We start from the raw sequence: 12,417 nt of genomic DNA, 5'->3' as shown, positions 1-12,417 counted from the left end.
ACTCCAGATGAAAAGTAATTGCAGCTAGGGGCTATAAATAAAAAAAACACTAACAGTCTAATTTAATGCCGAAACAATTTCTTTTAACTGCCTCAAAAGTGCTGAGATGTCTGGAAAGTGGATGACTGAAATCACAGGGTGATGTCAGAGGGATAGAAAATAGCTGCAGGGAAGCCTTCCCACAGCCCTCCGCTGCGGTCATTTTAACGAGCGACGTCCAGGATTTGTGTTTATCGCCACATTAAAGGGGGAAATGCCACATTAGCTTTCCCCCTCGGACACGCGGGGAATTTTCCCAGAGCAGCTAACTGGGAACCTTTTTTTTTCTCCCCCCCCCCCCTCCCTTTTCTTACTTTTGACCTTATTTTCTAAACACAGCAGCTTGGCTCTCAGGCAGAAGAGAATGGCAGGGGGCAATTAAGTCATAATGATGTGTGTGCGTGCCTTTTCAGTTTAGGTCTAGAGAGCGAGCTACAATAACTGCAATCATGAGCTCCGCCCCCTCGGTGACAAAGCAGGGGGTCAGAGGGAGGGCACGTCCACGTCGAGTCTTGTACTTAACTTGACATAAAAACCCTCCTTCTATTACTTTTTACTTGGGTATTTTGTCTCAATAACAGCTTAGGGCGGTGTGGATCAAGTGCAGCGCTTCCCGCTCAGAAGCTACTTCTATCTCTCAGATTTGTTTGTATGAAACTAGTCGATCCTTAAATTTAGAAAGCCCAAACTTCTCCGTCCCGTCTTCCTTACAACTACTTTGGCCTTTTTTTAATTATTTAGGTCAAAACGAGCGTGTTGCTACGTCTTGCTGAGCACCTCAAGGATTTGATCTCCGGCCCAAAGTCTGCCGTCTTTGGAGGCCGCTCCTTCTTCGTAAACTTCGTGGATGATGATGGCTCCCTGAGGAGGGAAGGAGAAAAGAAAGGGGGAAGGATTAAAAGTGTATTCTTTCGTGTTACAACCACACAAGTGCACGTGACTCATTCCGTTACAGACCAGCACGAAAAAAGGACGTTTTTCATTCAGCTCATAAAAGTATCGCCGTCCACATTTTTTAATTTATGGCAGCTGATGTCTACAAGCGCATGGAGGGAATGGGGGACATTCCTGGGTTGGACATTGTCTGCTGCGGCAGAGGCCAGACAGCCAGACAAAGAGCAGCGGCTCCCCAAGCCTGACTGAGCAGACCGAATGGATGGAGGGAGAGGATGATGGCGGGAGGAGGAGGAGTAACGGCCGTGACAACATCTTTGCCTGCATTCCTGAGCTGCCGCGGCTATTTCAGACCTGAGCGGCGCCGGTGACACCGTGGGTGGGAACCGACCGCGTACGTCCGCGGTTTGTTTTGTTACGAGCTGGCGCGGCCTCGACTCCCTTGTTGGTGTGGGTCGCGTCGGAATAAAGGGTGCGAGCCTCGTTTTCACAGCCCGCTTCCTACCAGCAGGGTGTCGCAGCCTCCCACGATGCTCAGGCCCAGCCCCGTGCGGCCTTTGGAGATTTCGATGGTGGTCTCGCAGCCGGGGATGATGGGGCAGGTCGCCGGGTCGCAGCCCAGCGTGGAAGGGGTGGAGGAGCGACTCGCACCTGAAACAGAGCCGGCAAAGGAAGTGAGATACAGTTAAAGAAGCGAGGTTACTCTGAAGCAGGCAGATGTTGACTCACCAGTGTTTAGCTCCGCTTCCGGCGTATTTAAAGTACTCTGGGTGGTGCTAGGCACGCTGGATAAACTGGTGTGGCCTCCGTCTGAGCTACAGGTGTCCTGACAAGCCAACTGGGGAGTAGGCAGTGACGAAGAGTGCTCATTTGTCACAAAGGTGAGCTTCACCGGACCTTTGGTCTTTCTCAGTAAAGAATTCACCTGAGAGACATATAAAGGAATTGACGGGTACTGCCACAGAGGCACAGATCACATGGTGTCTCCAACAACAAGGCAAACCTTTTCAACGGTGTATCCAAGAACCGATTCCCCATTCACAGCCAGCAGTCTGTCCCCTGCTTTCATGCAGCCCTCCTGGAGATAAAAATAAGATGATTTTGCAGAACCTTCACACAGTAGAAGATTTATTTTATTGACTTTATGCTGGAAGCTCTCAATACGTTTCCAGTGTGGTCCGTTGCTTCAGATATGCTCTGGATCTCAACGCCAGACTCCGTGTTCCCGTCTACAAACGTGATGCCGTCCTCCTGTCGCAACACCAAAACACACAATTAATTAAAGGTAAGAGATGAAAATCATAGAACTGGTCCACACACCAAACTAAGCCTCCATATAAACCTTTATTAACTGTTGTACAAATCTTTTCCTCCATCTTTAAAAGACTCTAATCCCTCCCTCCTTTCTTTTTGTGACCTCTATCTTTTTCACAGAGTAATGGCAGCGCCACGTGGGCGATTCCTTGGCAGCAAGGCCTCAGTAAATCGTCTCCCCCTTAAATGTTTGTTATGTTATGGCGATTATACTGAAACAGCAATTTCCCTCTGGGATTATTAAAGTATTTCTGATTCTGATTAATGTATCCCAGGACACGTCCGAAGAAAAAGGCACCAAACATACAAAACATCACAGCTCCAAAAATCGCAAAGTGGTGAAATATTAGGACATCTCTTTAAATATTAAGCTCTTCATCTAGAGAGGTTTACATATCGATGTCTACTCTCTCTCATTCATTTATCACTGGGGTGATTTCATCACAGAGAAACAAATATTTACCCTTTTTCATTAATTACCCACCCCCCCAATAACTAGTTCTTGCAAACTTCTTGGATGGGAAGCGAAACGTCTTCAGCTTCAGAATAGAAGTCCAGTTGTTTCATTTCTGAACCTTCTTTGGAACAAACTTAGGCTGAAATAACTTAATAACAGCGGGACTTCTAGTAGCCAACTATCTGTCTATGACATCAATCTAAAGAAAGGTTGCCTTGATCCTCACTGTCAGCGGTGGGATGTCTGAGAGGTTTCCTGCCTCTGCAGCCTTTCTAAGACACCCCACAGCATCTGCGTGAGATCCAGATCTGATCTCTGACTTTCTGTTTCTCCATTCTCAGCCAGGCCTTGGTGAATTTACTGCTGCATTTTAGGTCATTGCCTTACTAGAGAGTCCAGTTGTACTTAACAGATGGTCTGACATTTTCACATGCAGTAGAATTCATGGTTGGTACTATGACGGTGAGCTGGTCAGGTCTCAGTGCAGCAAAGCGTCCCCAAACCAAAACACTAGTGTCTCCATGCCTCACCAGTGGTTATGAGAAGATTATTCTCCCAGAAGGCTGTATTTGGTTTAGGCCAGGGGTCTGCAACCTGTGGCTCTGGAGCCGCAAGTGGCTCTTTGGACCTTCCACAGTGGCTCTTAATAACTTTGGCTACAAATAATATTTTTATTATGGTATTTAAATGTAGTAATGATAATAAATACAGGTTTTAGTAACTTTTTCTTGGACTAATTGCTCTTAATTTTCACAACAGAATGATGCTAAAAGTGCCAGTAATATTTAATTCTAAATCAATATTTTTTCATTGTGTTGGAAACTATGATTTTTTTTTTTTACATCATCATCCACAAATATCAATATCCCATCCATCCTATTTTTTCAAACCTCAAAATAGACATAAAATGGCATATTTCCTACAGTAGATGTTTATCACAAATTATAACTTGTCTTTTTTTCAAAACCCACGCAACATTTGCGGCTCTGAACGAGTTTAATTCAAGTGGACTGTAGGCAAAATGGCTCTTTGGACTGTAAACGTTGCAGACCCCTGGTTTAGGCCAAACATATTGTCACTTCTGATGTCCAAATCATTGTGTTTTAGAAATTATCTTTTTTTACTAGATTCCAATAACAGCAATAATATTTAGTGTAGAAGTTTTTACTGATGAAAAAGGCTCAAAGCTTGCTTTTTTAAGTACAAATAGTCAGACAGAGGAAGCACATAAATTTAATTAGGTATTTAAAACAAAACCACATTTTATACGGTTTGTTAAGACGAGAGAGAGCAAGACTTAGAAAAGATGACAAGAAGGCTAAATGCGCAACAAAGTTTTATCCTTTCGAGCTCGCAACCTCTGATTGCCATGAAACACGCTGGATTTGGAAAAAAGTCACACATCGCAGTTATAGTACTGAGCTTGCTGTTTTAGCAATGCTATATAAGATAATATAAGATGCTAAAGACATCTGGACATATAAACCTCTCAACCAATCTTTGAAACAATGAAAAGCATTTTTTACAACAATCTACCACTCACAGCTGAATGTCACGTCATAAATAATTACTGACTCCACATCGCAGGAAGGCTGAAAAAAAACAATATTTGGGAGGCTGTTCTAGAAACTTCCTACAGCTGCTAAACAGAAATCATAGGTACGATGTGCATTTGGCAAGTCAACGTCGTCTACAAAACTCGGACACTTGCACATCCTTTCTTCTTGTCTTTCCCATTTTGAAGAGAAACTGGCTTCTGTCTCCCATTATATTTACACCCCAGTATAACATCCTTTGCAGCGAATGTTTGAATGTTCGTTTCTTTCTCGCTTTGCTTTGAAGCTAAGAGTTGCAAACTGAATCTGGTGTGATTGACAAGCGCTACCTCAAGGGGTTTAATTATCTCCAGCTTCACTAAGCATCATTCTCACTGCGTCTACGGTTTTTCATGTCCTTAAATAAATTAGCCACAGCAGAGGTTTATTTTTTACTTTTCTTTATTGTTATGTCTATGGGGGTGTCCGTCTTTTTAAAGCCGTGATGCTGAAAAGATCAAACAACGACCTTTAAAGAGCTTCCGTTTTGGCACAACGTGAGGGATGAAAAGCATTCCTTTTATCTTTGTGTGAGCTAACGGAACCGTTAACGTCTCCCCCAGCATTTCTCTTATTCCATTTACTCCAGGATTTGTTTACTTTCCTGTCTTTATTTCACAATTTCCCCCGACTATCTTCTCTTGCGTCGCAGATCGTCAGGCTCGAATGCCTCTGACTGCTCTGGCTCGTTCTTTTCGTTGCGCTTTCTTCGTCGCCCTTCTGCCTGTTATTGTCCTTATGTGGCGTTTGAAATGAAACAACAGTGTGCTCGCCTCACCTCCACCTTAATGACGTGGCGAACACGTTTTGAAGTATCGTCGCCGTCGTCGGCAGCAGCAGATGGTTTGGTCTGTGAGGGAAGATGGCATACTCTTAGGAAAATATGGCTGCTGGAAATCCAGTGACGCGTGCATCCACGCTTGAAACAGCTTGTGGTTCGTGACGTTAGGGCGTCTTAAAGATCTGCACGGCGTTGGAAATTCCCAGAGCACACATTGGGACAAAAATTGGGTCTTAATTGCTGTAGATGAGGAGTAAAACGGCGCAGCAGCTGAAGCGTTGCTGTGTAATAGCTGCATGATGAGGTTGTCGGGAGTGTTTTATGTGCTGCCATGGGCTGACTCGTACCTCAGCGTGGGGCTCTGCCGTGTCTCCCTCGTGCTCTCTCACAGGTCCCACAGCCATCTGGTTCAGCGCCTCTGTGTTCCTGTTTTCACAGAGTCATAACTCACATAAATCGCTGCGGCTCTCCCTACAGACAGCCGAACGGTAATTTACGCGAGCTGATCACAGTGCGTCTGTCTGGTGGGGGCCGGGACAGGGATGTGAGTTAAGTGGAAGGTTAAGTACGCCGTTCCTGGTGAAGACTCAACCAGGGTCAGGAGGTCAAACGAGTCTGCGGAGATGTGGCAGCTAATGCGCTGCTGCTTTTCAAGACAACACACACCAGCTGGGAGCGCTAGGATCAGGCATGTGTGACTAAGCTCATGTCTGCGACAGAGGATTTTATTTAGGTTTTTGATCTCAGGGCTTTTACACATTTGGATAATGTTTGGGATTTTCTTTAGGTATTTCCCAGATCTGGATCAGTAAAAAAAAAAAAAAAAAGTTAAGTTTGGAAATATATATTTTTCAATTCCTATATTTTTCGTCCTTCCACTTAATATAAAAGATTTTCAGAAGAAAGGGGCTGTGCATTACTTGTAAAGGCATCGAGCGGAGCTGCACTTTAACTACAGAATGACAACAGCTCCCTCTAGTGACCGCTACAAAGCATTACACTCTCTGGCACTCAATGTATAGGCTTAAGTGGTTCTTATGCTTTCCATTTTGTAATATTAACAGTGATATAGTAATATATGAAACAAAAACAGCATTCTTCTACCTGATGAAGATGATTTTGACTTTGGATGGAGAGCTCTTGATGATGGACGACGCGTTCTGATGACTCTGGCCATAGAGAATTTGTCTGTTGATCTAACAGAACATCAAGACCAAAATGATCATTTTTGTTAAACAAAGCAAAAGAAACAAATAAAAACATGAATATTTTCAGAAACGTTTAAGAAACATTGCTCATGAGTACTTAAAAAAATGCCTGACTGCTGGGAAAGCACATCAGCGTGTGCAATATTTTTACTGGTTAAATGTCACGTTATAACCACATACAACAGTCATTTTGGTATTTTGTGTTATAGACCAGCACCACACAGCGCATGACTGTGAAGTGAAAAGAAAATGATAAATGCTTTTCACAATGTTTAACCAATACCGGTAACCTGAAAAGTGTGGCGTGCGTTCGTATTCAGCCTCCTCTATTCTTACTTTAAACCTGGAGTAAACCGAGTCTATCTGTGCGTGAATTAATCTCAGTATAAAACCAGCAGTTCTTTGAAGGCCTCGGCGGTTTGTCAGAGAACATCAGAGAACAAACGGCATCACAAAGAACAAGGAAACAAGCGGACAGGTTAGAAATTAAGTAGTGGAGAAATTCCATGCAAAGCAAGATTATAAAACAATACTTTTAGGCTTTGAACATCATACAGAGCATCGTTCAATCCATCATCTGAAAATGGGGGAAAAAAAAGGAAAAAAAGGATGACTGACAGCCCAGGGCAAGGAGAACATTATTCAGAGAAGCAGCCAATTATAACTCTGAAGGAGCAACAGAGATCAGCAGCTCTGCCTTTTATGAAGGAGAAGCAAGAAGAAAGAAATTGTTTAGAAAAAGTCTGGAAAAGTCCTTCGTGCAATTTGACAAAAAATACAGAGAAACTCTGCAAGAAAGTCTGATAAAGGCTCGGACAGAAGATCGTCTTCCAGCAGGACAACGACCCTAGACGGTCGGGCAGTCAGTCCTACAATAAAACAGTTTAGAAGCATTTTTAGATGTTAGGATGGTCCAGTCAAAGCCCACAGGCGAATCAAATTGAGAATCTGTACTAAGGCTGGAAAAGTGATGTTTATGCAGATGCTCTCCAACTAATCTGACTGAACATAGGGCCACAGGGAAACATTTCCATCTCTCCATGTGAAAAACTTGTGGGAAAATAACAGCTTTAATTTCAGCAAAGCCTGGTTCTACAAAGCGCTGACTCAGGGGGGTCTGAATATTAATGCCTGCCACATTTTCAGATTTTCTTTCATTTTCCTTCCACTTAATTTTTGCTGGTCAAACACACAAATCGATCCAACAAAATCCACTAAAGTTTGTGGCTGTTTGTGGTTGTGAACACATTTTCGAGGCACCGTGCAAAGCTAAAACGTCGACACGTCGCTCTGAACATTACAAAAACCCGGACGTTCAAAGGGCTACAGATCTTACTTCCAGCAACTCGTCCCCCACCACCATCCGCCCGTCCCTGCCGGCTGCTCCGTTGGGGTCTATTCCCACCACGAAGACGCTCATGCGGGAGCGGTCCCTGTTCCCTGCCAGGCTGAGACCCAGGCCCGTCTTGCCTTTCTCCAGCTCAATCATGTGCAGGACCCCCGGGAGGCTTCCGTAGCGCTGGATTATGTTCTCTGTAAGAGGCAGGAGATGTTTGTGAGCCGTCCGCGGCGCCTGCCAGCCACGGCTTTGTGCCGAACCTCATTAGCTCAAATGACATTGCTCAAAATTTGTAAAGATTTGGCACCGGCGAGACTTTTGTTCCACCCTGTATCTGGGTCCAAACCGCGAGTCGCTCGTCTGTCTCTGGTGTGTTAAGATAGCCACTCGGTTCAAATGGCTTCTGTTGTTCTGGGCTCCCTGCCACTGTTAAACCATCGGCCCCGCGCTAATCTCCACCACTCGCCTCCCCAGGCCCAACCTCATCAATCTTATTCCCGCAGGAGGAACCTCTGCCTCTCTCCCACCCAACACACACACATACACACACAAACACACACACACACAGTCTCAGGTGCCAGGAGGCTGGCCGTCTGCTCTCTGTGCTGACCGTGCTCTCCCATTCTCTCCGGAGCGTCAAACTCAGCCTTCAGCTGAGCGTCTGGGATCATGAAAGCCTCTGGATGTGTTTCAGCTCCCAGGCGTTCATGGTTTCTGTTGCCGCCTTGTTTTGGCAAAACCTGACCTCTTACGGTACCTTGGTGTTCCTGCACCGAATGAACCGCAAAGTGAAAGATTTGATGTCATTTACAGGGATTCACTTGAATGGGATTGAATCAAAAATCCATCACAGATCCTACTAATAAAAAGAATCTATAGTTTGATCAAATAAAAGCTTTTTGATATCTGGTTGCATAGGCGTGCATGTCTTTACACTGATTCCTTTAAATTACATGACAGCACCCTTCTATGTGAAAGGACTTCTCATCTCACTCCTCCTCCTCCTCCTCCTCCTCCTCCTCCTCCTCCTCCTCCTCTGGTGAACCCACAGATTTTCTGTTAGATGTAGTTCTGGACTAATCCCAGACTTTAATTTCCTCATTCTTTTGTTGATCTTGATGTATGACTGGACAGACAATTGATCGATCAGAAAATGAAGATATAGCTGGTATTTGGAAACGCTCAGAATTTCATTGACCTCGGAAAAAAACAAAAACGACCCGGGTTCAATTCTTAAAAAAAAAAAAAAAAAACTAACCCCGCAGCATGATTCTGCCACCACTGTCTCACTGTGAATATGGTGCCCTTTAGTTGTTTATTTAATGCAAAGGGTTCTAACTGAATAAAGGCCAGGAGATGACACAGAAATTTGCACAGCATCTTAAATATAAGATTGCAATCGGTAAAGGCAGCTAGCTACACTGAGATAAAGGGTTTGGGTTCTGCACGAGACACAAATCACCTATATTCGCTCTGCATAAAGAAAGAGCAGCGGGGCTGGAAGAAAAAAAACCTCATCTCCCAGAGAAAACATCCAGGTCTGGTGAATATCTCCCAGTCTGTTTCTGGAGGATGTGTCGTGGTCAAATGAAACCAAACTGAATGTTTGGAGCCACAGTCGTCCTGGCGGCAGCGCCAAGCCGTTGGCCGCGCTTCGGTTTTCAGGTGGAGGAATTGATGAAAACCTCTGAACATCAGTCGGCTTCAACCCAAAATCTGTGAACGGTCGCATGAAACCGAGGCAAAGCATACGTCCAGATCGACAAAGTAAAAGATGTAAAACGGACACGGCCCACACTGCAAAAAGAGAACTAAAAATAAGTAACATTTTCTTGAAATGAATGTATTTACCCTTGATTTGAGCAGGTAAATAAGATTTTTTGCCAATGGAATGAGTATTTTTACCCCTAAGATAAGATAAGTAGATATACTGCACTTGAAATAAGATGATGGCGATGAATTGTTCTTATTTTAAGTGCTAAAATCCTATTCCATTGGCAAATAGTCTTATTTACCTGCTCAAACCAAGGGCAAATACATTCATTTCAAGAAAATTTTACTTGTTTTTAGTTCTGTTTTTGCAGTGCAGACAAGAGATGCCCTCACTATCAAATAGATATGGAAACATTTTTGAAAGGTTGAGTGTGGTAATATTGCCAAGTCAAGATACCAGGTGCTCACAGACTCCAACCAAATTAGAAAGTTTAAAGTTTCTTTAAATTGTTTTCATTTGTGTGGTACAGGGCAGGATGTACGTCACAATAAACGTAGACATTTTTTTTTTAAATCCTTCAGTTCAGGCTCATTTTTCCATCTAGCATCTTATCAGCGGCGTGTCCACTGTTGAGATTTACCGACTGTGTTTTCAGACAAATTGAACTCACTCCAGCTGTATCCAAACTCATCCTCCTCTTCCTTCTCCTCCTCCTCCTCCTCCTCCTTGCTCTCCTCGACCGTTTCGGCAGGTCTTGCGGGAATATCAGCGAGCTTGTCTGTATCGCTCTCTCCCACATGGGGCACCACTGGCAGCAGGAGGACGGAGCCGGTGGGAGATGCCTTTGGCGCTTCACGCTTTGCCGGCTGTCACGCCACAGGAGGGGGAGGCAGGAAGGAAGGAGTTCGTTAGCGAAAGATGAATTAGAAGATTGGATGTTTCGTGCCTGCGTTTCCAAGCTTTGAATCAGAGAGGCATATAAGAGCTGCTGATGCCATCAACGCCTGTTATATGCCTGGTTTCAATTCAGGTTAGAGAACGGATGACACGCATTACGGCGCCAGCAGGGTTCCTACACATTTTAATTACAAAATGACAGACTTTTAAATTAAATTTCTACACGTTTTCATTTGTTTTATGGAAATCTGTACATTTACGAACAAACTTTAACTTTGAACGTGCTAGAATAGATGAGTTTTACTACCTATAGGTTCCACAAATATTAAAACAGCACAATGCAATTAGATAGAAAAGTTTTTTTTGGACCAATTTGAGTTAAAGAACCGCACTTGACTGCATTTTTTAAACAATTAGGATCGAATTGGAGTTCAAGAAACAGACTTTGAATTTGTCAACATGACTGGATTGAATTGTTTTTTTGTTGTTATAAGGTGTCTTCAGATGATATTCATTGTGAATTGGGTCTATAAATAAACTGAACTGAGTTAAGTGCTGAAAATGGTTGACAGTTACGGGAGTGTGGTATGTTGCCACTATACCTCTATACCTCTTGGACTTGTCAAATAGGGACAATAATCCAAACATTGTAATTATTTAAGGCACAGATTATGAATTTGTATCTTTTATCTCTATTTAATTTGTCAAATTTGCCCAAAAACAGTAGATTTAGGTTGTTTTTTTTCATGCAATCTAAGACCCAGCAGGTCCATTACAAACTAAATTTCCATATTTTAGGAGCCAGAACAGAAAGTAAAAAGGCCAGCTCTTTTCTTTTAGGAATATGCAATCCCTCAGTAACCAAATTAACAATGGGTAAAATGTTGAAATCCATGTGATGTGGCAAATATCACAGAAATTTGTTTTTTAACTGAACATAAATCAATATAAAACCGCTGCAATTATTAATCATTCCAAGACGTCTTTGCTACAATGGAAGAAAGAAAATGGTATAGAAAATACTTTTATATAATTTCTATTTTCTATTCTTATCCACACCTGGAAAATATATGGTAATTTCACAGTTTTCCAGCCTCTTAAAAAGTGCGTAGGAACCCTGGCATTGGGTATGAATCAGCATTAGACTATTTAGCTATAATAAGCCAGACCTGATTACAACTCTTAAAAAAAAAAAAAAAAAAATGCAAATTACAATTTATTTGCAATAAATTAGTGCAGAAAGTCAAATAATTAGAGATTTTTTCACTTACCTGAAAAAAAACAAAAAAAAAAACATTAGCAATTAATCGGATTTCCGACTAATCTACATTGCCGCTGTTTTAATGGAGTGCTCATTCTGATTAAAATAAGTACCTAAACACAAAATGCAAAAACTAAAGCAAAGGACAAAGCTCGATTTTACGAAAACCTAAAAGAGCTCAGACAGGGAGGGGAGTTAGAGCGTGTGGATGCGTGAACAGATTGTTGCAACGTGGGTAAAACGTGCAACGGTGAACGGATCTGTCCGAGCATCCACCGAGGTGAGGGGGTGGAGGGCACAACACAGAGACGCACAAACCTTAAACGGGGTAGGAGTGAAAGGGTTAGTTGGGGAGAGGCGGAGAAAAAGTCTACTGTGACTGTCACCCTCCTACAGAGAAGAGAACAAGGGCAACAACTTTAGAGGACAACACGCACGTGACAACAGCGAACATGTATGAACAGACATGTACTGGTGCCGGTTCTCTCCCCGCCGCGGGGGAGGACACGCGGCGCCGCCGCCGCCGCCTCGACTGGAATACCAACCTTGTCCTTGCTGTGGCTCGGCACGGCTCTCTGCTCGACGGAGTCCGCTGTCGCTGGCTGCTGCGTTAAAGACAGACGAGAAGGTAAATCACTCTGCTCTGCAGCAGATAGCGCAGGAGGAGACTTTGAAAGGGAGAGCGAACTCATCAGATCAACTCAAATGTCAGCAGAGAGTTAAGGAGAGGATGTCATACAGCGGCTTTCAGGAAAGCAAAACATGGAGGTTTGGACTAAATCGGTTGTGGGAACCGGCCACATGGAGATCATCTGGGCATTATTTTTGAACTAAAATCATAGTATTATGGTTTTAAACAAAATAATGACATTTGTAGATTACAAAAATGCCATTACTTTTCTTTGTAAACCCTACAGC

The 12,417-nt window shown here is 43.3% G+C and overlaps 1 protein-coding gene across 10 annotated transcripts in view; it reads right to left on the bottom strand.

Moving 5' to 3' along the window:
- LOC105937284 (multiple PDZ domain protein) overlaps positions 1-12,417 on the bottom strand; it is a 76,955-nt gene that overhangs the window by 10,273 nt on the left and 54,265 nt on the right. For 4 of the 10 annotated variants that reach the window (XM_036146503.1, XM_036146506.1, XM_036146505.1 and 1 more), the window contains 12 exons: positions 12,045-12,104; positions 11,818-11,889; positions 10,012-10,207; positions 7,625-7,821; positions 6,185-6,276; positions 5,428-5,506; positions 5,078-5,149; positions 2,098-2,184; positions 1,937-2,011; positions 1,663-1,858; positions 1,439-1,584; positions 817-900 (listed from right to left, as the gene is read on the bottom strand). In XM_036146503.1, coding sequence (XP_036002396.1) covers positions 817-900; positions 1,439-1,584; positions 1,663-1,858; positions 1,937-2,011; positions 2,098-2,184; positions 5,078-5,149; positions 5,428-5,506; positions 6,185-6,276; positions 7,625-7,821; positions 10,012-10,207; positions 11,818-11,889; positions 12,045-12,104 — 1,356 coding nt within the window. Of the gene's footprint in view, positions 1-816; positions 901-1,438; positions 1,585-1,662; positions 1,859-1,936; positions 2,012-2,097; positions 2,185-5,077; positions 5,150-5,427; positions 5,507-6,184; positions 6,277-7,624; positions 7,822-10,011; positions 10,208-11,817; positions 11,890-12,044; positions 12,109-12,417 lie in introns of all 10 variants that reach the window. The other 6 variants (XM_036146504.1, XM_036146509.1, XM_036146512.1 and 3 more) reach the window with 3 other exon arrangements.

This window comes from Fundulus heteroclitus, chromosome 14, assembly GCF_011125445.2.
Source record: "Fundulus heteroclitus isolate FHET01 chromosome 14, MU-UCD_Fhet_4.1, whole genome shotgun sequence".
Taxonomy (NCBI): domain Eukaryota; kingdom Metazoa; phylum Chordata; class Actinopteri; order Cyprinodontiformes; family Fundulidae; genus Fundulus; species Fundulus heteroclitus.
The sequence above is the reverse complement of the archived record's forward strand: the minus strand, read 5'-3'. Positions and strand labels throughout refer to the sequence as shown.